General features: G+C 38.3%; 1 protein-coding gene across 4 annotated transcripts in view; it reads right to left on the reverse strand.

Moving 5' to 3' along the window:
• Positions 1 to 1,722: 1,722 nt before the first annotated feature.
• The window catches only part of HTR2A (5-hydroxytryptamine receptor 2A), a 72,968-nt gene continuing 53,037 nt past the window's right edge, over positions 1,723 to 21,653 (reverse strand). For 3 of the 4 annotated variants that reach the window (XM_053563420.1, XM_053563418.1, XM_053563417.1), the window contains one exon: positions 1,723 to 5,563. In XM_053563420.1, the coding sequence (XP_053419395.1) occupies positions 4,761 to 5,563 (803 nt within the window). In that variant the 3' untranslated portion in view covers positions 1,723 to 4,760. The remainder of the gene's footprint in view (positions 5,564 to 21,653) is intronic. The other variant, XM_053563419.1, reaches the window with a different exon arrangement.

A 21,653-nucleotide genomic window follows, 5' to 3' on the forward strand; every position in this document is an offset into this window, starting at 1 on the left:
TTAAACGAATTGTTAGAAGGCACTTGTTTTTCTGTGGGCCATTTGTGGAGTATCAGAAGGACATTTCCTGTTTCCAGATTTCTCGCTCACTTGTGTCTTTGATGCCTGAGATTTTTGCCTTTGATTTTCTGCCTTTTGGATTATGACCATGGTGGGCAGCTGGAGGAATGTCTGATGTACCGTGGTTTATCAGCTTTATTAGTGCTTCTCCAGAGAGAGGGGCAATGGCACATGCAGTGGGGAGGTTTTGATGAGAGCAACAGGAAGATCAGCAGAGAAGAGAGCTCTGTGTGTGTCGTGGGGAGGATAAAGCAGAAGTAAAACTTTTTTTTTTTAATGAGAAGCACTCACAGAAAGGATAATAGAAGCTGCTGATAATAATACTGTCTAGCCTGCTATTTTTTCTAGAATGTGCTCTGATGGCTTTAATGTATCTTTTCTTTTAAAAATAATAACACATTTATAACATTTACATAGGGTTCTACAGGTTAAGAGAATGAGAGCTGTGAATTCCAGGATAGTCTTTGCACAAGAGTGTGTGTGTGGTTCTACAGGCACAGCCATGCCATGGTCTCATCTGAGCTACTCGGTAGGTTAGCCAGAATGGGGACTAGTAGCTCCAAAGGCACAAACTCACAGAACTAGTGAGTGGGAAAGCTGAGATGGAAACTCCCAAATTCTGATTTTGAAAGCTGCTCTTTCCTCAGTAGTGCATAAGGAAAGCGGAGAGATTTTATGCTTTGCAGTCAAATGACGCAGGATTGAACTCACCACTTTTCTTGCCAGTTGTGTGACTTTGGTCATGCTCCTACCTGCTCAGTTTCTTCATCTCTGAAAAAAGAGGAATAAGCCTACCATGCAGAATAGTTGTGGAAATTCCATTAGGTGAAATAGACAAGGCAACCCATTTAATGCCTGGCACAGGGTTGGTGCTCAATACATGGAGGGATAACTACTGTCCCTGCTTCGTAGAGTTTTCCTGCACTTAAAGTTGAAATGATGAATCAGGAAAAGTTTCTAGTTTATTAAATGACACCAGTATCCTTGGTTTCCTTTAATTCCTGCAACTATCTCCTGTGAGAGTTTGTAGGTGTGTGTGTGCATCTGTTAATGTATCTGTGTATGTGCACAGCTGTGTGTGTGTTGTGGGGTATGTACATCTTAGGGCACAGCAGCGATTCTCTGTCCCCAGACTTTGTGGAACCAGACACAGCAATCAGACAGGGAGCATATGTCTACTGCAGATAAATGGAAACTGGATCATCAGCAGAAAGCTAAATCAACCCACTGGGTTCTACCTCCGTGACATAGCTGAGTTTTTTTGTTTTTTTGGTCAATGTCACAAAACGTTTTATTTTCTTTAAATACTTTTTAGACAGGGTGCAGGATGGTCTCCTGGGCTCAGGCAACCCTCAGTAATGCTCATCCGTGCAGAAGGCTTATGGGTTGGGGTGGGGGAGACTGGCAGGTAACAGCAGAGGAAACCCAGGCCAGACCTGAGCGATGCTCAGGAGGTCGGAATGGCAGGCTGTTTGGGGGAATGACTGATGAGCGCATCTTTGTAAGTGGAAACAAGTTGCTCTGACGATGCCTTTCTCAAGCAGTGCATAGCTGAGTTTTTTATTTATTTATTTTTATTAAGTCATTTGTACATAGTATAGCTCAGTTCTAAAGGTGCAAAATTTATTATGAAAATAACAGGAAAATAGCTGGAATTCCTATCTTGATGACCTGGAAATTTGGGGGGCAATTGCCTTTACTAGACACAGCCATGGACCCATATAAAATTGCATTCAATTTTGAGTTTACTTTATTTACAGTTACTTATTCTTCCTTAAAATCTTTTAGAATCACCTTGACTAAAATAAGTACGTAAAATAATCTACAATGTATTTGTCACATATGGCAAAAAATAATTTAATGCTTTATAAATAGGTTTCATCGATGCACAAATGGGAGAAGCACCCTTTGCTAAAAGCCGTATAGTAACTTAGTTCAACGGAGCTATGGGTGCACTTTAAAAAATGACCATGAGATGGCGCCTTAGCCAAGTAAATGAAGTATGCTTTAAGCATTTTTCTCTAATTACAGTATTTAATTTCTTTAAGTATGGAAGAATCTATCATTCAACTCAAAGTAGAGTAAGGTTTGTTACTCTATTTTAGTAGTATTGACTTGGAGTGAATCCCTTAATCACAGATCCATAAATCATGTGGGATTGTGTTTCACTGGAGTAAGGAGTTCATTTAAAGCTGTCGTAGTCTGAAAATCCCCAGACTAACCAAAGTACCATTTTATTTATGATCCATAAACTGTACATATGGACATTGTTTTCACCATCCTTATAGAATTATGTTAAAGTTTTTCCACAAAGTTAAATCAACTTCCAGTTTATTTAAAGAGCTGATATTTTTGTTACACTTTAATCTGCTTTGACAGCAATGGAAGGTCAAGAATATCAGAACATGAATTCACATTTAAATCAACATGATACAAACATGCACACATGTGTATATATGCTGACTGTTTTCATTGACTTGATTTTCCTCCATATAAATATATAAATATTGAATAAAGTGCATGGGAACATGTCTGTACATATATACAGATACATGTTTGTCTATACAGTATACATTTGAATAGGTACTTATGGAAGAAAAAAAACACATACACATTTGTAATATATATGTAGTCAAAAGACTTCTGCCAGGCTGTATTAATGTCCCTTTTGATCACGATTGAATATATGGGGATGGACTCTGTCATCTTTTCCCTAATATGCGATGAAATGTGTGCAGTTATAAACTAAGGCAAAATACATTAGAGCAGAGGCTTTTTAACAGTTACATTTTCATCAGTTAGTGTGGTATTTTTATATACTATTAAAGAGTAGTTGAGTTCAAATGCAGCCTTGGTACTTGTGGCAAATTATAAATTCTAGCTTTGAAATGGTGAGCCATCTTTCACTATAAGGTCATAATTAGAATTTTATGCATTTCCAAACGCATTTCCAAATTACACAATGGCACTTCTCACATTCTTTAGTTTTCAAATCTGTAGTTTCTTCCAAAAACGAAGGGCAAAACTATTTCTCATTTAATAGAAATGTGTCAGCACTGTAATCATATATTTACCATCTATTTCAATAACAATGTGCAATTTAACCTTGAGTATTATAATATCACGGTGGATTAACTACTGCTAATCTCTTTCTCTCTTTAGCAGCTGTGTTTATAAAATATTATCTACATTTTTTAAATTAGGGAGTCCAGTGTTATTGAGTAGTACTAAAATAAATGAGTTTGTAGAGAAATGGAACAAAACATTTGTTCAGAACTTTGGTAGTTACAAATTGGGTCCAGACTGAGGTGCACATGTCTAAATTAATTGCAATATTTGACCTCAACTAATTTTCTCCCCTCTTCTGTTTGATTGGCATTCATTGCTAACTGATCAGGAAGACTTAGTGAGGGAACTACCCTCAGAGTTGAAACAAACTTGTTTCTGAACCAGTAAAAAGGAAATAAATTGAACAGTTTCTCAAAATAAGTCTGTTTCTATTTTTTGACAAAGACCTTTTCTGTTGGGTCATTTTCTTCAGGAGCAAGGATCTTTTTTTACATATTTTTATATCCCTCATATCTAGAAAATTGCTTCACACATAAGTGTATACTCAATAGATGATTGTAGAATCAAACTGAACAATTTTAATAAATAATATGGGTTGATTAATCTGAAAGCATCAATTTACATGATGAGTGTCAACAGGAAAGCCACATGCTTTTTTCCAGAGATGTTCTATGACTCTATTACTGTCAATAGCCAGAAACCTGAGTTCACCCTCAATCCTGACACAGCTACGTCAACATATAGCTCAAAGGAGCGCATGCACAATGCAGTCACTTCACAGCAAATTACCAAACACCTCTATGCTGCTCTTTTAGAGGAGCAATTTCTAGAAATGTATTTGGTATTGTTAAATTGTCCTTTTGATAGTTTACTTAGAAGAACAAATATTAAACAAGACCACATTAGAAATTCAGAGTAAAGCACAAGAAGTAGAAGAGAAAGCAGCGAAAGTTATTCAATAACATTTAAAATAGTCTTCACTTCTGAGAAATAACTTGAAATGCAGCAAAGGTCAGCCATCTGGTGAATATTTCAAAATGACATCTATGGAAAAGCAGCAATGGAAAATAGTGTCAAGTATTTCATTTAATTATCTTAGCAATACAGATTTCATAGCACTGTCCTTAGTGTCTTTTTTTTTCTTTCAAAATATATGTCATGGTAGGTTTTAAAGAGAATTCTTTATTTTAGAGCCCATTATAGTCAACAATTTTTTCACGATTTATAGCCATTTTTATTTACAGCAATAGGTGATGAATTCAATCCTATGCCATCCATTGGCAACACAGTAGCAAGTTTTCCATTTGAAAATAGAAATTAATTTAGATTTATTTAGGGCCTCATTATTAGACAATAAAAGCTAACATTTTGAAGACATATCATTTACAAGGTTAAAAATAGGTATCGTAAAGCTCACAGCTGAAATGCTGTCAGAACATTTTCCAAGTGCACATTTTGTGGCATTTAACCCTGCTTTTCATTGACAGAATAAAATGAGGCATGTAAGATATTGTTGTTGGTTCCACTCAACTGGCCTAATTTTTTCCGGTCCCCTTACTTTATTTTCCTTTTCCTGGAGAGGTGAAAACTTGTTCTGTGCGCCCTCCACGGTTGCCACGGCAACCAGCCTGTCACACGCAGCTCACCTTTTCATTCGCTGTGTTGCTGTGGTCCGCGGAGGCGTCTTCTGACCGCAGCTTTCCTAGAGCGACCATGGAGCAGTCATTACCTGTTGTCTTGGCATCATTCTTCGAATTCTTTTTCTGCCCCATTTGGAGTTGACTGGACTTGTAGGCCAAAGTCGGTATAGTGTTCACTAAAATGAGCTGCAGCGGTTTTTTGTTTTCCTTGTACTGACACTGAATGTACCGGGAGAAGGCCGACCTGTAGGTCTTATTGAACAGCGTGTAGACGAGCGGGTTGACGGCCGAGGACAGGTAGCCGATCCACACGAACACGTTGAGCAAGGCTCCGATGACGTCCTCGTTGCAGGACTCCTTGCAGATGACTGCCATGATGTTGGTGATGAAGAAGGGACACCACATCACCACGAACAGGAAGAAGACGATGCCCAGCACCTTGCATGCCTTCTGCTCGTTGCTGATGGACTGCATAGTCCTCCTGCCCGCGTAGGCCCCGGGCTCCCTGTGGAGCGACCTCTGGAAGAGCTTCTCCGAAGACAGGGAGCTCTGTGGGAGGAAGCTGAACGAAGCCAGTTTGGCTTGTGTGCCAAGATCACTCACACACAAAATGGCTTCTTTCTGGAGTGACTTGATAGTTAGAAAGTAGGTGATCACCATGATGGTTAAGGGAATGAAAAATGACACAAAAGAGCCAATCAGGACGAAGTTATCATCGGCAAGTAAGCAGCTCCCCTCTTTAAAGACCTTGGAATCATCCTGCAGCCCAAACACCGGTATTGGCATGGATATACCTGGAGGTGGGTAGAGAAGGACACGTGATGATCAACGAATTGGGGACACGAAGGCGAGAACATAATGGTGGCTGTTCAAACAATTTTATGTCAACATTGTTTAAAAGCTTGCATACTTTTATTGAGAATTTATAATTCCTTTGGACTTACCTGTTTTATAAGCATATGTTATATAGTTCCCTATACATTACAATACCCCATATAATCTTTTACTTATAAAGAACTATAGTAAATCTAGCTTTAATTTCATGTCATATTTTTCTGATTATATAATTATATTTATTAATTGAAGAAAACAGACACAGAGGCAAAGAAAAAATAATAAAAATTACCAGTAATGCCACCATCCAGAGGTAAATACAATTATTAGCTCAAAGCTATTCATTTTGAAAACATAAACACACACGCACACACATACCATGTGCATATATTTTAAAACAACTGGGGTTCTATTTCATATTATTTCATCTAGCTTCACAGGTCACTACAAAAGTTTTGAGATGCCCAAAAATCAAGAAATGTAAAATCTGAATGAAAGAATGAAAGAATGAAAACAAACAAAGCCCTCCCTGTAACACTGATAAGCCAAAACAGTTGAAACTTGCATGGGCAATTCAGAAAGGATGCTGTCAACTGTTTCTTGGAAGTAAAGTAATGCACCATGACATAATCTGTCTCAAAACTTTGGTAGTCATGATCTAGGTGTATATGACTTAATTAAAAAAAATACTTTGGTAGTGACCCACGTATCTCATAGCATGGTTTACATGTATGTATATAAAAATAACTTTATAAAACTATAAACATAGTATATGTGCTCTAGAAAATTGAGAAAATACAAAAATGTAACAATTGAAAAAAGAAAAATCACATATATTCTCACCAGCCAGTAGCAACCATAATTTATATTGGTATAGTTTCTTCTTCCCTTTACATGTTCATATAAAAAATTATATATATATGTATATGGGGTGACAGAGCTCCCCACATGAAGCACATGAAGTGAGCCTGGTAAGGGTTATTTGGCTTTTGCTAACACAGAAGCAGCTTTTGCAAACAGCAAAAAGGCTGGACAGAGGGCTGGGCTCCCCTGAAGCAACACAGGGCTTGTTACCATGGAAACTAAAAATTCCAGGAACAATGGCTCTGAAGTCATGCATTCCGTCAGACCTTGGGGTCACAGGTGTTACAGCCTCATTCCTAGAGTCATGAATCAGAGGTTGACATATGTGAAAATATTATGTCACAAAGAGCCCATAGGTCTCTGTACTGTGGAAAAACAAAGCCATAAATCTAAACCAGGTAAATTGAATGTGCTTATGAGGAGTTTCACTTCCTCATTTCCCTTGCAGTTTCTGTGTTATGTTTAATCAGATTTGTAGTTAGAGTTGACGCATGTCTGAGAGGAATGTAAAAAACAGAAGAAGTTGTGTTAATGTGGAGATTTGATACTTACCCACAAGTTAATTTTAGATAGAGTAAGTTAGGTAAGATTTAGGTAATAATAAGTTTATAGATTAAGTTTCTACGTGACCACCAATGTATATAAGGTGGCACAAAATAAAGTTTCTTTGCTACACGCCATCTCTTGTGTGTGTAGTCAATCATTCCTGGGCCCATCAACATTGCAGGAGCAAGGTCACACCTGCAGCAAAGCTGCTGACTCTCTCCCGTCTCTGATCACGCAACATATGTATATATGCATTATAGGTACACAGCTTTAGATCTTCCTATTCCATTTAATATTAAATTGTAAAAATTACACATATCTTAAAGTATTTTTGGACAATACAATTTTATAATATTACTTTAAAGTAACCAATTTTGATTCCTTAAAAAAAATTCTCATTATAGATAAATTTTAACATATACAACCCCCCTCCCCCAAAGAACAGAAAACCAAACCTAGCACAGTGACTCCATCACCTGGCTTCAACAATTATCAGCTCAAGACCAATCTTGTTTCACCCGTGTTCCACTGGCTGCTATTTTGAAGCAAATCCCACATGTCATGCCATTCAATCTGTAAGCATTTTGTTATATAGATCTAAAAGCCACGGACTCTTATAAAAATCTAACATTATAATACCATTCTCACTCCTAAATAGAAACTTAGTATTTCCTTAATATAGACTCAGTGTTCAAATTTCCAATTGTCTCATAAAGGTCATTATATTTTTTTAGTAGCGTATTCATAAGGGCAGATTACAAAAAAGAAGGTACCGACAGACTCTTCTTTTACTGACACATATAAGAGGCACACAATGAGATAATACCTGGGCACACGAGGCGATAGTCCCCAGCAAGGGTCTATAAAGCTCCCTTAGTCATGGGGTTTAAGCAGAGGAGGGAGCAGAAGTGGGTGAAGGTGATATTTGGCCTCTACTCATGCTACTTTATTCCCATGATGATAGGACTTCATTAAAGGGGGATTCGAGTGGCTGTGTTGTACAGTTTCAGCCCCCACCCCACCCCATGGAACCTGGAAAAGCAGGGGTATCATCCTCCACTAGCCTAGGACTGGTCAGGCCAAGGCAGTCATGACATGGCTTGTTCTCTCTACCATAAAGGAAGAATCAGGGTGATGGGAAAGGGGAAAAAACATGAATTAAATACTCTGGAAAACTTAGTATAAGGTTGCTTCTTTCATTAAAGGGTAGATACCACACAAAGACCCCACGGGAAAAAGTTAGAGAAAAAATTCCCTTCTAAGTCCTGTTCATATTTTCAGCTCCCTCAGAGCAGCTGGTTGCTGCTACTGACCACTCTAGGAGTCTAATCACATATGTGGTCTCAAGCCATCCAAGAACATTGTCTTATTCTAGAGTTGGAGGCCACTGCTTATCTCTTGCTATCCTTTTGGAAAAAGGTCTTCTGCATATTCAGAACAGAATTCAGCTCCATCCAACCACACACATTACTACCCTAACCTCATGTCACCTTGCGCTGGCCATTATGGCAAGGAAGGAACATTAGCTTGAGTTGATGTAATTAACATAAATCTTCCTTAATGACATTTGCTATTCTCTTCAGACTTACTCGACAATATGTGTCACTTGCAAGGCCATGCAGTATTCTTGGAAGGGGGAGATAAATTACATCAGAGCTGTTCTAACAACTTTTCATTTTCTTCATCCCTCTCTGTCCCTGACCTGCTGTTGGGAATATTCTGTGGGCCAAGAAGAAACAAATGGGGTGTGGCTCTAAGGGGGATATCCCTGATGCCCTGAATACTCACCAGTTTTGCTTATCCTTCAGTAACTCTTGGTCATAAAAGTCAAGACATAATTGCTAAGAAGAGTGTTTTCTTTCCCAATGTTTGAACACAGATCTGTGAAAGATATTTCCCATACTAATCCACTAGGTCTTCTTAAACAGAATGCTTTGGACATCAATTTGTGATAGTCCTGGATTTGAATCCCGGCTATGGTTTTGGGCTCCTGATTGGTTAATGCATCCTTGGTTCTCAGTTCACTGGTTCTCAGTTCATTATCCATAATACATATATATGAGGCTGGCACCACCACAGCTGTGAGGATGTGATGAGGATAAAATGGATCAAATATGCAAAGCCCCAAGGATGGTTTCTAGTCTGGAGTGATGTTCTATCAATGAATAGATAAACATGAGAGTGGTTTTCTCTGAAGAATTATTCAGATTAAATACATCAACATTATTTTATTCTAATCTATTTGTTCAATAGTATATACTATATTTTATATAATAGAACTTCTTAAACCAAAAGAAGCTAAAAAAAGGTTTTTGTTATTGGCTATATAGTTAATAACGATGTAATTATTAGCTTCTGCTAGGGTAAGATAAGGTCTCAATTGATTTTAATTACGTATAGCTAGAACTATTGATTACTTTTCTGATATGTTGAATTACAGTCATTACTGTCATGATACACATAAATAAAATATCAACTGCTCACAAAAGGTGTATGGTTTTGTTATTAAACTCTTGGATGTCCATTTTCCTGGTTAATACAAAAGAAGTTACTATCTCAAGAGCCTTTTGCCCTATTTGTTTTAACTAGAATATGGGACTACCTAAATGACAAATACTTCAATCATTTGGAATAATGTCCTTCTTTTGGGATAAAACACCCCCTCTTTAGAATGACCCAATTTCTTCAACCAGAGAGGGAAGTGATGATGGAGCATCCTTGCTGAAACAGAGATTCACCCCTCTTATGTGCCTGGCACAAAAAGCCTTCCTAAAGAGGACATGGTTAGAGATTACAGGCAGGGTTGTCTTTTGTTTGGAAGGGGCACCTGGATTTGGAAGAGGGGGGAACTAACTTGATTGGGTCTTTAAATGGTTCATTCCTTTTTATATCTAACAAAATCTACTAATGTTGATAGTAGTCAGGACATTCTTTTTTCAGGCCCTCAGTCATAGTAAGTGGTCAACAAGGGTTTCTAGATAGAATAACCAGTATGGTAAAGCAATATTTTGTTAAAAAAGGGGAGAAATTTCATGTCAAAGAACTAGAACACAGAGCTAGGCTTTGTGGGTACAATATGCAGTTCAAAAGTGTGTACTTCTACCAGAGAGATGAAGACACTGGCTGATATCCAAGATTGCGATCACAGCCATCTCCAGGGCATTAATTCTCTGGCTGCTTTGTTTGATAATAGCTGCTTTTGGAGACCTGACATCTCGTCTCACTTGAAATTTCTGCATATAAAGCATTTTCCTTTATGAACAAAACAGACAGTATCTTCAACTACGTGACTCTGCATTTTGTGTAATATGTTTTCTAAGGAGTGGAAAGTAGCAATCAAAATTCACTATCAGTATTGGATCCTGTATGCATATTTTTATTTCTTTCCATTAAAACTCAGACAATGAAATGAAAAGGAAATGTTGACACCTAAGCTCACAAAGGCAGTGCTTAGTGTCTTTTTTTCTGCATAGCTGCTTACCTTCTGCAGATAAAGTTTGCATCTCCAGGGAAAGAACCTTACCATGAGCTGGATAAACAATTTTAACTTTGAATCACTGGCCCTGACAGATGGGCTTTATGCTTAGTCCTAGATCTTTGGGGACAGTGTACTTTTCTTGGAAATAAGAAGGTTTTCGTTCTAGGTAACAATAATCTTGTAGAGAAAAGGAGAGTGGACGTTTCTAGAAGCCTTGGGTGGAGTAGGACTGAAACAAATATTTCAGGGCTCTTGTGAAAAAGATAAAATTTGAGTTCACATGCTCAGAGGTATGAAAACTGTTAGAATGTCCAGCTATCTTATGAGACCGAGGAGGTGAACACTGGAGTCTGTGGACTATTGAGACAGCTGAGAAGTGAGGTTACAAAATCCAGGACCCCAGGACTTCAAATGTGCTGTATCTCCCACCACATCTCCTCTTTTTTTTTACCTCTTCTCTCTCTCTTTTTTACCATTTACTCTATTTTACCTCTTCCTTTCTTTGATGAGAATTTTGTTTTAATCCTAAGCTTTTGGGAGCATAAACATTTAATCTATGAAATGTCAAATCACTTGGGAAATAGCTGGCAGATTTATGATGCCCTTGCCCCCCATGCAGGAAACAATGGTAGGAGATCAGGAGTAAGTTTCAGCCGTGCGTATTTGTTTTAGATCATTTAGGTGTGGTGCATCTCGTATTTTGGATCTTTTTTTTCTTGCAGTTTTTGGCCGGGGCCGGGTTTGAACCCACCACCTCCGGTATACAGGGCCGGCACCCTACTCCTTTGAGCCACAGGATTATTTTTTATAGTTGAAATGAAAGGCACACTGTTTCTTTAGGTCTTAAATCCTTTTGAAGTATAATAAAATGATCACTTTATTGTTCCTGCTAACAATGAACAAAAAATTGGGGTTCACAGATTTCAGTTCCCCTAAAACTGCTACCCTTTTTTTTTTTTTTTTAGCATTGTAACGTATGCTGAATTTTTCAATTTATAAGAATGGATTTGCTAACAGCTTGACAGAAAGCACCACAAGTTAACACTGCTGATGATCCTCACATTGTAGGAAAAGAAAGGTTGAAGATACAGGGCAGCCATGAGGATGACTCACGGTCCTTCTAAACTAGAGTTGCTAAATTCTTTTCACTCTATGGTCCTGTGGATAAAGCTGATGTTCATAACAATGAGAGCTAGACAAACAAGTCAGCGACCCGAGAAGATGTATATTTGTTTCTGCTTCTTTAGATTAATTCTAAAGAGTTCCAATAATAAATTGCAACCTTTAAAGATAATTTCATGTATACTCATTCACTCTAAATTGATTTTTTACAAAATCATAAAAACATTACTCACATTGCCCTCTGGGGTGAGATAAAGATTTCACTTTACAGATATGAAAGCTGGGGCCGCAAACTCAAGACTCCTACTTCAGTTTCTTAATTCTTATGGTTGATTTTTAAAAACTGCTTATTTGTTCCTTTTATGTTCCTATAAAAGTCTATGAATACATCTGAATTTTAAACTGAGTTTGAAGAAGTCTATGATAGTCCTAACGTATGCAAAATTTGCATATACTTGTATGGTATGCATATTTCCTGGGAGGAACAGCTTTCATCAGATTATCAGAAAAGTTCTAGCCCCAAATGTGGCTAATAAGTTCTGATTTACATAGATGTTTTATAAGAATATACACACATTGGAAAAAGCCCAAGTGCCCATCGATCCACGAATGGATTAATAAATTGTGGTATATGTACACCATGGAATATTATGCAGCCTTAAAGAAAGATGGAGACTTTACCTCTTTCATGTTTACATGGATGGAGCTGGAACATATTCTTAGTAAAGTATCTCAAGAATGAAAGAAAAAGTACCCAATGTACTCAGCACTACTATGAAACTAATTTATGGCTTTCATATGAAAGCTATAACCCAGTTATAACCTAAGAATATAGGGAAGGGGGAGAGGGAGGAGAGGGAGGGGAGGATGGGAGGAGGGAGGATGATTGGTGGGATTACACCTGCGGTGCATCTTATAAGGGTACATGTGAAACTTAGTAAATGTAGAATATAAATGTCTTAACACAATAACTAAGAAAATGCCAGGAAGGCTATGTTAACCAGTGTGATGAAAATGTGTCAAACAGTCTATAAAACCAGTGTATGGTGCCTCATGATCACATTAATGTACACAGTTATGATTTAATAATAAAAAAGAATATACACACATATGTATGGTATATGCACATACTCCCCAATGATTCTCCATACCTTGATATTTTTTGCATTTTTTTTTTTTTTTTTTTGAGATCGAGTCTCACTCACTGTGCTGCTCTGGGTAGAGTGCCACAGGTGTTGACCACAATGCCTGGATAGTTTTCTATTTTTAGTAGAGATGGGGTTCTCACTCTTGCTCAGGCTGGTCCCGAACTTCTGAGTTCAAGCGATCTACCCACCTTGGCCTCCCAGAGTGCTGGAATTACAGATATGAGCCATTTCACCCAGCCTCTTTTTTTCTTCTTTGATTTCAAAGTCAAAATTTCCTCCAGAGAGACATTATTCTTTAAGGTCAAATATTAAAAAAAATGAAATTATTAACACTTAGTTTTTTCCAACTATAGCAGTCATTTCTAACTTTGACTACATATTAGTATCACCTGGGGAGCTTTTGAAAATTGCATTGCCTGTGCCTCATTCCCAGAGGTTCTTATATTATACTTTAACAAATACAAATGTTCAAGCCCTATACAGACATTAAAACAACAACCACCTCCGTGATCCCTGAAGTCTAAGCGCAGTTGCTGGTGGTCTAACTGCCCTCATTATAGATTCTTAGTAAAGTGGTCTTTGGACCTTCTGCCTCTCATTCCTTTTCCTTTCTCTTTCGTAGCCCAGACTTTGTGCTTTTAACATGAAGATCTTGCATGGAAAGGTAAAGAGATTGAATTCTGACTTGTAAATGTGGCTTATCTGTCATCACTGCAACACTTGGAAGCCCATCTATGTCTCTCTTGTCCTACAGTAAATTTTACTTTCATCCACCACTTTTTTTTTTACCTGAAAATATGTTAAAAAATCTATGTTACAAATAGATTCGGAACCATATGATGTAATTTGAATAAATTATCAGAACCTTGTTTTGTTGTTGGAGTCACAAGTAATAAAGCAACTTTTGGTGATGGATACATCAATTAGCTTGATTTAATAATGTCATACTGCATATGTATATCAAAACATCACATTATACCCCATAAATAGATACAATTACAATTTGTCCATCAAACATCAAATTAATAATAAAAGGAAACTCTTTAATTCAGCTTGTCATTCACCTTTCTTTTTTAATGAGTGGATATTTACATTATCTACCAACAACAAGTATTCTTCTCTAGACTGTAGCTTTAGCAACATACTCATGAGCAAAGATTTATTTAGGAAAAAATTCATCTCTGTCCCATATTATTCACATTATTAAATCTCATCTTGAAAGGATTGCATCCTTTCTTCCATTTGTATCAAAGGGACAGATTTTTGAGTGATGATTTCTGAAAGGTTGGAGAGTTAGGTTGTAGCAGGTGCTGATAGAATCCTGGTCTATAGGTAGTTCAGGCAGCCAGTTCTTTCCCCAGCCTGTCTGGTACACAGCATCCTAATGCACTACATTTATCAGATTACACTGTGAAGAGCCTATAGTGTTCCTCATGCTTGAGGAATCACCAGGTACTCAGTTGACCACAAGACCTTTGTAATCTTGTTTTAATGTAATTATTCAGCTTGATCAATTTTTAACATAGTTATGTGGTGTTCTTTCTTAGTCTCTCTCTCTCCTTTATGTCTTAGACAATTTAGGGAGGTGGGTACACATAGTTTGAGTTTTCAGCTAGTTTCATGGGGTGATTTGAGGAGCTTCCAAGACCTGCCTCCTCTCACACATGTGTCTCTTACCAATGGTTTGCTTAGAATTAATATTATCTTGGTTTTGTTTTCCAAGGTTGTAGTTACCCACAGTCAACTGTGGTCCAAAAATATTAAATGGAAAATTCCAGAAATAAACAGTTCATAAGTTTTAAATTGTACACTGTTCTGAGTAGTGTGATGAGATCTCAGGCAGTGCCACCCTGTCCCACCCCAGATGTGACTCTTCCTCTGTTTAGTGTGTTTCTATTCTGTAGAGGCTTCTGCTAATGGGTCACTTAGCCTTCTCAGTTATCACATTGACTGTCTCAGGATCACAATTGTTTCCCTGGGTTCAAGAAACCCTCATTTTACTTAAGAATGGCCCCAAAGTGTAGCAGTAGTGATGCTGGTGTAATGTTATAATTGTTTGGTTTTATTATGAGGTATTGTTGTTAATCTCTCTGTTGTCGGAATCACAAGTAATAAAGCAGCTTTTGGTGAGGAACATATTAATTAGCTTGATTTAATCATTCCACACTGTATATGTATATCAAAACATCACACTGAACCCCATAAATATTTACAGTTATGATTTGTCCACCAAGCACAATATTAATAATAAAAGAAAACTCTTTAATTGAGGTTGTCATTCACCTATGCCTAATTTATAAATTAAACTTTGTCACAAGTATGTGTGTCTAGGAAAAAGTGTAGTGTACATACAGTTGGGGACTAGCAGTGGTTTCTGGCATCCACTTGGGGGTCTCGGAACTTATTCTCTGAGGATATGGGGTGGGGGCAGCTGTACTGCAGTGTCCCACTGTTAGAAGTGAGAGGTCTCATTCTGTGTACCTAGATTACTTTGGAGAGGTGACCCAAGTTCAACAGTGGCACAAAGATGAACAGCAGGGAAGACTCCAGAGGACACAGGAGAGGGGACATAAGGGATAGCTCAGGATGAGGACTTGAGAGGGAAGAGGGACTGCAGCCTTCTAAGTTGTTCCTATCAGCCTGGAGCACCATGCGGAAGAGGTGCAGAGATTCACTTCTCACTTTTGTCCTGGACTAGTTTTTTTTTTTTTTGAGACAGAGTCTTGCTACGTCACCCTTGGTAGAGTGCTATGGTGTCACAGCTCACAGCAACCTCAAACTCTTGGGGTTAAGCGATTCTCTTGCCTCCGCCTTCCAAGTAGCTGGGATTATAGGTGCCCACCACAACACCTGGCTATTTTTTCTTGTTGTTATTGCACTTGTCATTGTCATTCAGCTGGCCTGGGCTGAGATGGAACCTGCCAGCCTGGGTGTATGTGGCCGGCATCCTACCCACTGAGCTATGGGTGCTGCCTGTCCTGGACCAGTTTTGATGGCTTCTTCCCTGAAATGCTCTACCACCTGGTGGGGACCCCAGAATTTCTATGTGGTGGTGGCAGCTGATGGGCGTGTAGGAGTGAGGCAGCCTGACTTGTGGCTACATATGCAGAGATAGCACGCTATTTTAGCCAGATGCCATGGCTCACTCCTGTAATCCTAGTGATTTAGAAGGCTGAGGAAGATACATTGAGGCCAGGACTTCATCAGCCTGAGGAACATAGCAAGACCCCCATCTCTACAAAAAATTAAAAAATTAGCTGATACCTGTCTATAGTCTGACTACTGGGAAGGCTGAGGTAGGAGGATCCCTTGAGCCCAGAGTTGGAGGTTGCAGTGAGCTGTGATTATGCCATTGCATTGTATCCTGAACAAGTTGAGACCCTGTCTCTCAAAAAAGGAAAAGAAAACACACTGCTTTTATTTTAACTGTATGATTAGGTGGGGGTGGTTCAGGAAGACTCAGATGGAGATTGTTTTCAAACCTTATCCCTATATTGTTTTCAAGATATCTCAAGGTACATCCACTGGATAAAGCCTCCCCCAAATCATTTCTTTCTATAATAAGACCTCTTTTCCTTTCTGTATATTCCTTTGTCACCTTCATAAATAATTTATGCTGTGCTATTTCACATTTCCAATACCTTCCAATTTTTCTCCAGAAATGTCATTACACTTATGAAATGATAATCCCATGAATAGCAGGGTTATCTTTTCCTTTGTTTATTGTAAGCCACTCCAGCATGGACTGTGGTTCTGTTTATACAGCATAAGGGCTGAGAAAATGCTTGTGGAATTGATGGGTAAACAAATGAGAGAGAGATAAAAAGAGAGGGTTGGGAATTATAATACATTTTATAGACATAGCTTGAAATTACCAAACAATTTCATAATGCCTCTTTTCATTCTTGTTGGGAAAACACAGCAATGGAGCTGCCAATTAGCGACATAGGGCAGAAAAAAGGAAAATGGACATTTTTTATGTTACATAATTCATATATTCTTCTGAGACAGCCACATATAGGATTGCCCAGCACATGAGCTGGCCACCTTAATAGCTAAAATCACAAGGAAAAAGATTGCTGTAAAACGTGGTGCCCAGTGAGAATCAGGAGTTTACTCCTGTCTGTTCTGACTCATAACCTGTGTGTAGGCCTGTTATTTTTCTCAAAGCTTGTTTTCTTGCAAATTCAATAAATATTTTTAAGGAAACTAGAACATGAGATAGTGAGAAGTACAGAATTTAGAATTATAAGACATAAGTTTGTCTCCTGAGTCTGTTAATCACTAGCTGGGTGACCTTAGGCTTTTTAACTTTAAAGCCTCCACCCATAAAGTGTAGATCATGTAATAAGAGGCTCCTCTAATGTACACTCAGGGCTTTGGTGAAAAAACAGTGACATTATGACTCTGAATTATTTTGTAAAGCTTTAAGGTAGATTTATGTAGAAATGTATTTAGATGAATGCAGTTATAATTTACTCATCACTAAGACTCTGTGGGTAATACACAAGACCTTTGAAGAGCTGCATGAAGTCTAAGATCTTACGGGAAAACAAAATATACACACATGATTTAGTAAGGCAGCAGTGCAGGACAGAATGAGATCAAGAGGCAAGCAAGACCATGGATAAATGCGCCTACATTACGTCAGAGTGCAGTGCTCTGTGGGTTAGTGTCTCTGGGACAGGGACGGATGCTGCGTTGTGCCTGTGTGTGAGTTGAATCTGAACAGGGGTCAAAGGCCAGGGGGCAGGAGTGGTCTCTGCATCCCAGGCTGTGGTGTGCTTGACCTTGTGGGACTAAAGCCCACTGTTTGGCATGTACTTGAGGACTCAGGAGCTAGCACTCCTATAGCTTATCTCTTATCAGAGGTTCTGAGCAGGTCCTCTATCTGGGACGGCAAACAGTTGGTTATTCATCCATTAATCAACATAACTGGAGCCTACATGGAACTAAGTTCTTTAGGAATTGGAGAAGAAGAAGGTGGTTGAGTCTATAATCACTTTACTATTCAAGACCTTTCATTGCCATGCACTAACTCAGCAGCCTAAAAAAAAAAGACAGAAATGGAAGTAGAAAAGCTGAGCTTAGCACTGGCAACAAATTGTTAAAAAATAATGCATTCAAAATCTGTACTCAGCCTAGATTTTTTTCAAGGGTGGTATAATAGAGGTTAGTGCTGCTGAAATGTTTTGGTGTCAGGACTCCTTTACACATGTGAAAAATTTTGACTCCAAAGAGTTTTTGTTTTGATGGGTTCTATCTGTCAATACTTACTGTCTTAGAAATTAAAGGAGAACATTTAAAAATAATTATTTATCACTTCATTTTAAAAGATTAGTGACCATATTTTCCTGAACAAAAGCCAAATGGCACTGTTTTATGATTGAAAATATTGTTAATGTCCTGCTTAATAGAAAGCAATTGGATTCACATATCAGCTTCTGCTTCACCACGCATCCTCTGGAAGTTTGCTTTCTACCCTCATCCTAAAAGGATGAGTAGGGAAAAGGAAAGTAAGATTTGTCACAGTCATGTGTCACGTAATGACATTTTGGTCAACTATAGACCATATATAACTATGGTTCTCTAAGATTATAATGCCATATTTTTACTTTACTTTATTTTACCTTCTCTATGTGCATATAATATGTTTACACACACAAATATTTACTTACCATTGTGTTACAGTTGCCCGTAGTAATCAGCACAGTAACACACTGTACAAGTTTGTAGCCTTGGAGCAAGAGGCTAAACCACACAGCCCAGTGGGTGGCAGGCTATCCCATCTAGGTGTGTAAAGGTACAATCTGCGATGCCCATCAACAACGAAGTCACCTAAGAACACGTTTCTCAGGATGTAGCCCCACCATTAAGTGACTCATGGCTTCATTTTGAAGATAGAATTGACTCCTGGGGCTTCCAGGAAGGATCGCAAAGATCCCCAGGGGCCTACAGAATACACTTTGAAAGAGATTGACTTGCAGAAATGTCATTAGTTTGGAGTAAGAAACCCACGTTTGAATCCGAGTAAGAAACCCACGTTTGAATCCCCTATGATTGCAAGCAAGCCCCTTAATCTCTGAGTCTTTTCTCCTATAAAATGAAGATAACGTAATAATATTTCCTTTAAAGGATTATCATGAGGAATATAAATGAGAATTTCTGTTCCCTCAGTACTAAATATAGTATTATCTAACAGCTGGCAGTTACTGGGAAGAATGTTCTCCAGGCATCCTTAATGCTCAGAGTTCTTCATTCTGTCTAAAAACCCCTGCTGTAGCTGCAACCTCCAACCACTCTTATTTTGCCTCTAAGCAAAACAAACACTGCTTTGCTATCATCCTTATATTTTCAAAATCAGTGCATTCCTCACCTCTTCTGTGCTAATGTGGAGCTAGTTCATCATCTAAGGTAGGCCTTTCAGAACAAAAAAGTTTCCCGGAATAGCTGATGATAGACTCCTTAATGAGAACTAAGTGACCTCTTCTGTGGATGGTCACAATGAGGTCAAAGTGCCCAGAGTGCTGAGGATTGGGTGTTCAATGTGATGTTGCCTTAAAAATACAAATTAGGATTCCTAGAACAAGTACAAGTAAGAGATTCCCACCCTGTACTTCCTCTGTGGGAACAGAGGTGGTCTGATAAATCCAGGGCTTCTCTGGGCTCATGGAATGAGTGTGAATGGCTCTCCTTTCCAAGGCAGCTATTGTGAAAGGCTCTCTAACATGGAGTGGCCATGGCTTGTTTTACCAGTCAGTACTTTTTGGTTTTAAGCAATGGAAGCTGATCCTGGTGGAGTTAGTAAAAACTGAACTTAATAAAATGATATTGAGTACTTCAAGGTATTCTTGGGAGGGCAAGGCTACAGTCTAAAATCATAAGAGTAAAACCACATGCACACACGATGGTCAGATGGAGACACTGCTGTTTTCCTTGCCCACTGAGCATCAGAGAGAACAGAGGGACCTGCCATAGTGCCACCAGTGTCACTTCTGTTCAGCGACACAGGTAGGCAACCCCTGATGTCTCAGCTAGCCTTGCTAGCCTGTTTGTTATTCAGTCTTCTCCAAATCTCAGTTTTTTCAGGGTGTTGCTCTTTGGTGAAGCCTTGGCTATAAGCCTTGGGATTTGAGCTCTGAGTCTTGGGAATTTCTCCAATTATTGAAGGGGCAGTTGAAAGAGGCTGGCAGCCAGATGGCAGACACCAAATTCTCTTGCCCTCTGGAATGAGCTGTAGCTGCTCTAATTGGGGTGGGAGTAGGGACTTCCAAAGCTGGTGCTGCTAGAATTTCTGCCCTTTTCTTATTTTCTCCTTTTTTCTATGATTTTGCCCTCTTTTTCTGTGATCTCTGCAGTCAGCATATGTTCAAGTGTTTAGCACTTAAAAGTGAGTCAATCTGAAAATGAAAACTACATAGCAATTGCTATGAACTCAAATGCTTATGAGGCCAGTGTAGAAGTGTCAGTGAGTTATGCAGAAGAATATAAGCTGATAGGGAGAATGGTACTTGGTAAACTCCTTAGTGTCTGAGGGCAATCAAGTTCAATAAAATTAAAAAAAAAAAACCCACACATTGTGTGAGTCAAACAAAACATATCTCCAGGCTAGACAAAATTTTCATTATTTCAATTATCTTGGCACAGATTTAGAGCTATAAAAAATTTCTTACGGATTTTTCTTTTTCTTTACTACCATATATTTTACTTATTTATTTATTAATTTATTATTTCAGATTAATATAAGGGTACAAATGATTAGGTTACATTGTTTGCATTTCTAAGGTAAAGTGCAAGTTCTAGTTGAGCCCTTCATATGGCGATATGCTGTAAACCCTCACAGTGTGTCCGTTAGGTGAGAGTTTGCCATTCCCCCTCCTCTCTCTTTCCCTGTCTCCTTCCCCTCACTTCCCTTCACTTGAATATACCTGTGTTTTTCTCTCTTATGGTTGTGTAGTTGTTTTTCTATTGGTTTCATATTAGTATTGAGTACATTGGATACTTGTTTTTCCATTCTTGTGATACTTTACTAAGAAGAATGTGTTTCAACTCCACCTAGGCTAATACAAAAACATGTAAAGGTCTCCATCCTTTTTACGGCTGAATAGCATTCCACGCTACACATATACCACAGTTTGTTAATCCATTCATCAGTTGATGGTCACTTTTCTTGCTTCCCTATCTTGGCAATTGTGAATTGAGCTGCAATAAACATTCTGAATTCTCACAAAAGCTTTTCTTTATTTCCATCCCTTATGGTCTTCTCACCTTTGTCTTGCTTTTGAGGTCACTGTTGCTGTCCCAGTTCTGATAAAGTGACATTATTTCTACCCCATGGCTTAAATAACATTTTGTTTTGGGTCCAAAACCCTGAGATTAGCTGGGGTCTTTCTCTGCCTGTGTTTCAGATGCAAGCCCCATGGACTCAGACAAAAACTGCTATAACATAGTGGTGTATCTGGGATACTTGTCCCTTTCAAATCTCATGTTTTGGCTTTTGGTTTTGATTTCTCTCAGACTGTATTTGTAGCAAGCAATATTAAGATGCTACTCAATGACATTTCATCTACTTCATCTTGTACAAAGTTTTACACACCCTGAAACATGAATGATTTGGGGGAGGAATTTTTGTGAGACATTGGAGAGGCATTTCTGTGGTCTAATTTGTACATATGAATGCTCTGTGTTCCCCAGTCTAAGTATGATTTTAGTTCGCAAAAAGTTTTAAAACTTTGGTTTTAAGAGCCACTTTAGTCAAGAAATTTATCTGATTGTTATAAAGAGGATAATTTATAAATTTTTCTTTTTTGAAGAGTGTAAATAGAGCTTAGTGATAGTCTAGTAAAGCGGCTTCCTTTTATAGTTGATGAACCAAGATAGAGAGATTAAGTG

This window comes from Nycticebus coucang, chromosome 15, assembly GCF_027406575.1.
Source record: "Nycticebus coucang isolate mNycCou1 chromosome 15, mNycCou1.pri, whole genome shotgun sequence".
Taxonomy (NCBI): Eukaryota; Metazoa; Chordata; class Mammalia; order Primates; family Lorisidae; genus Nycticebus; species Nycticebus coucang.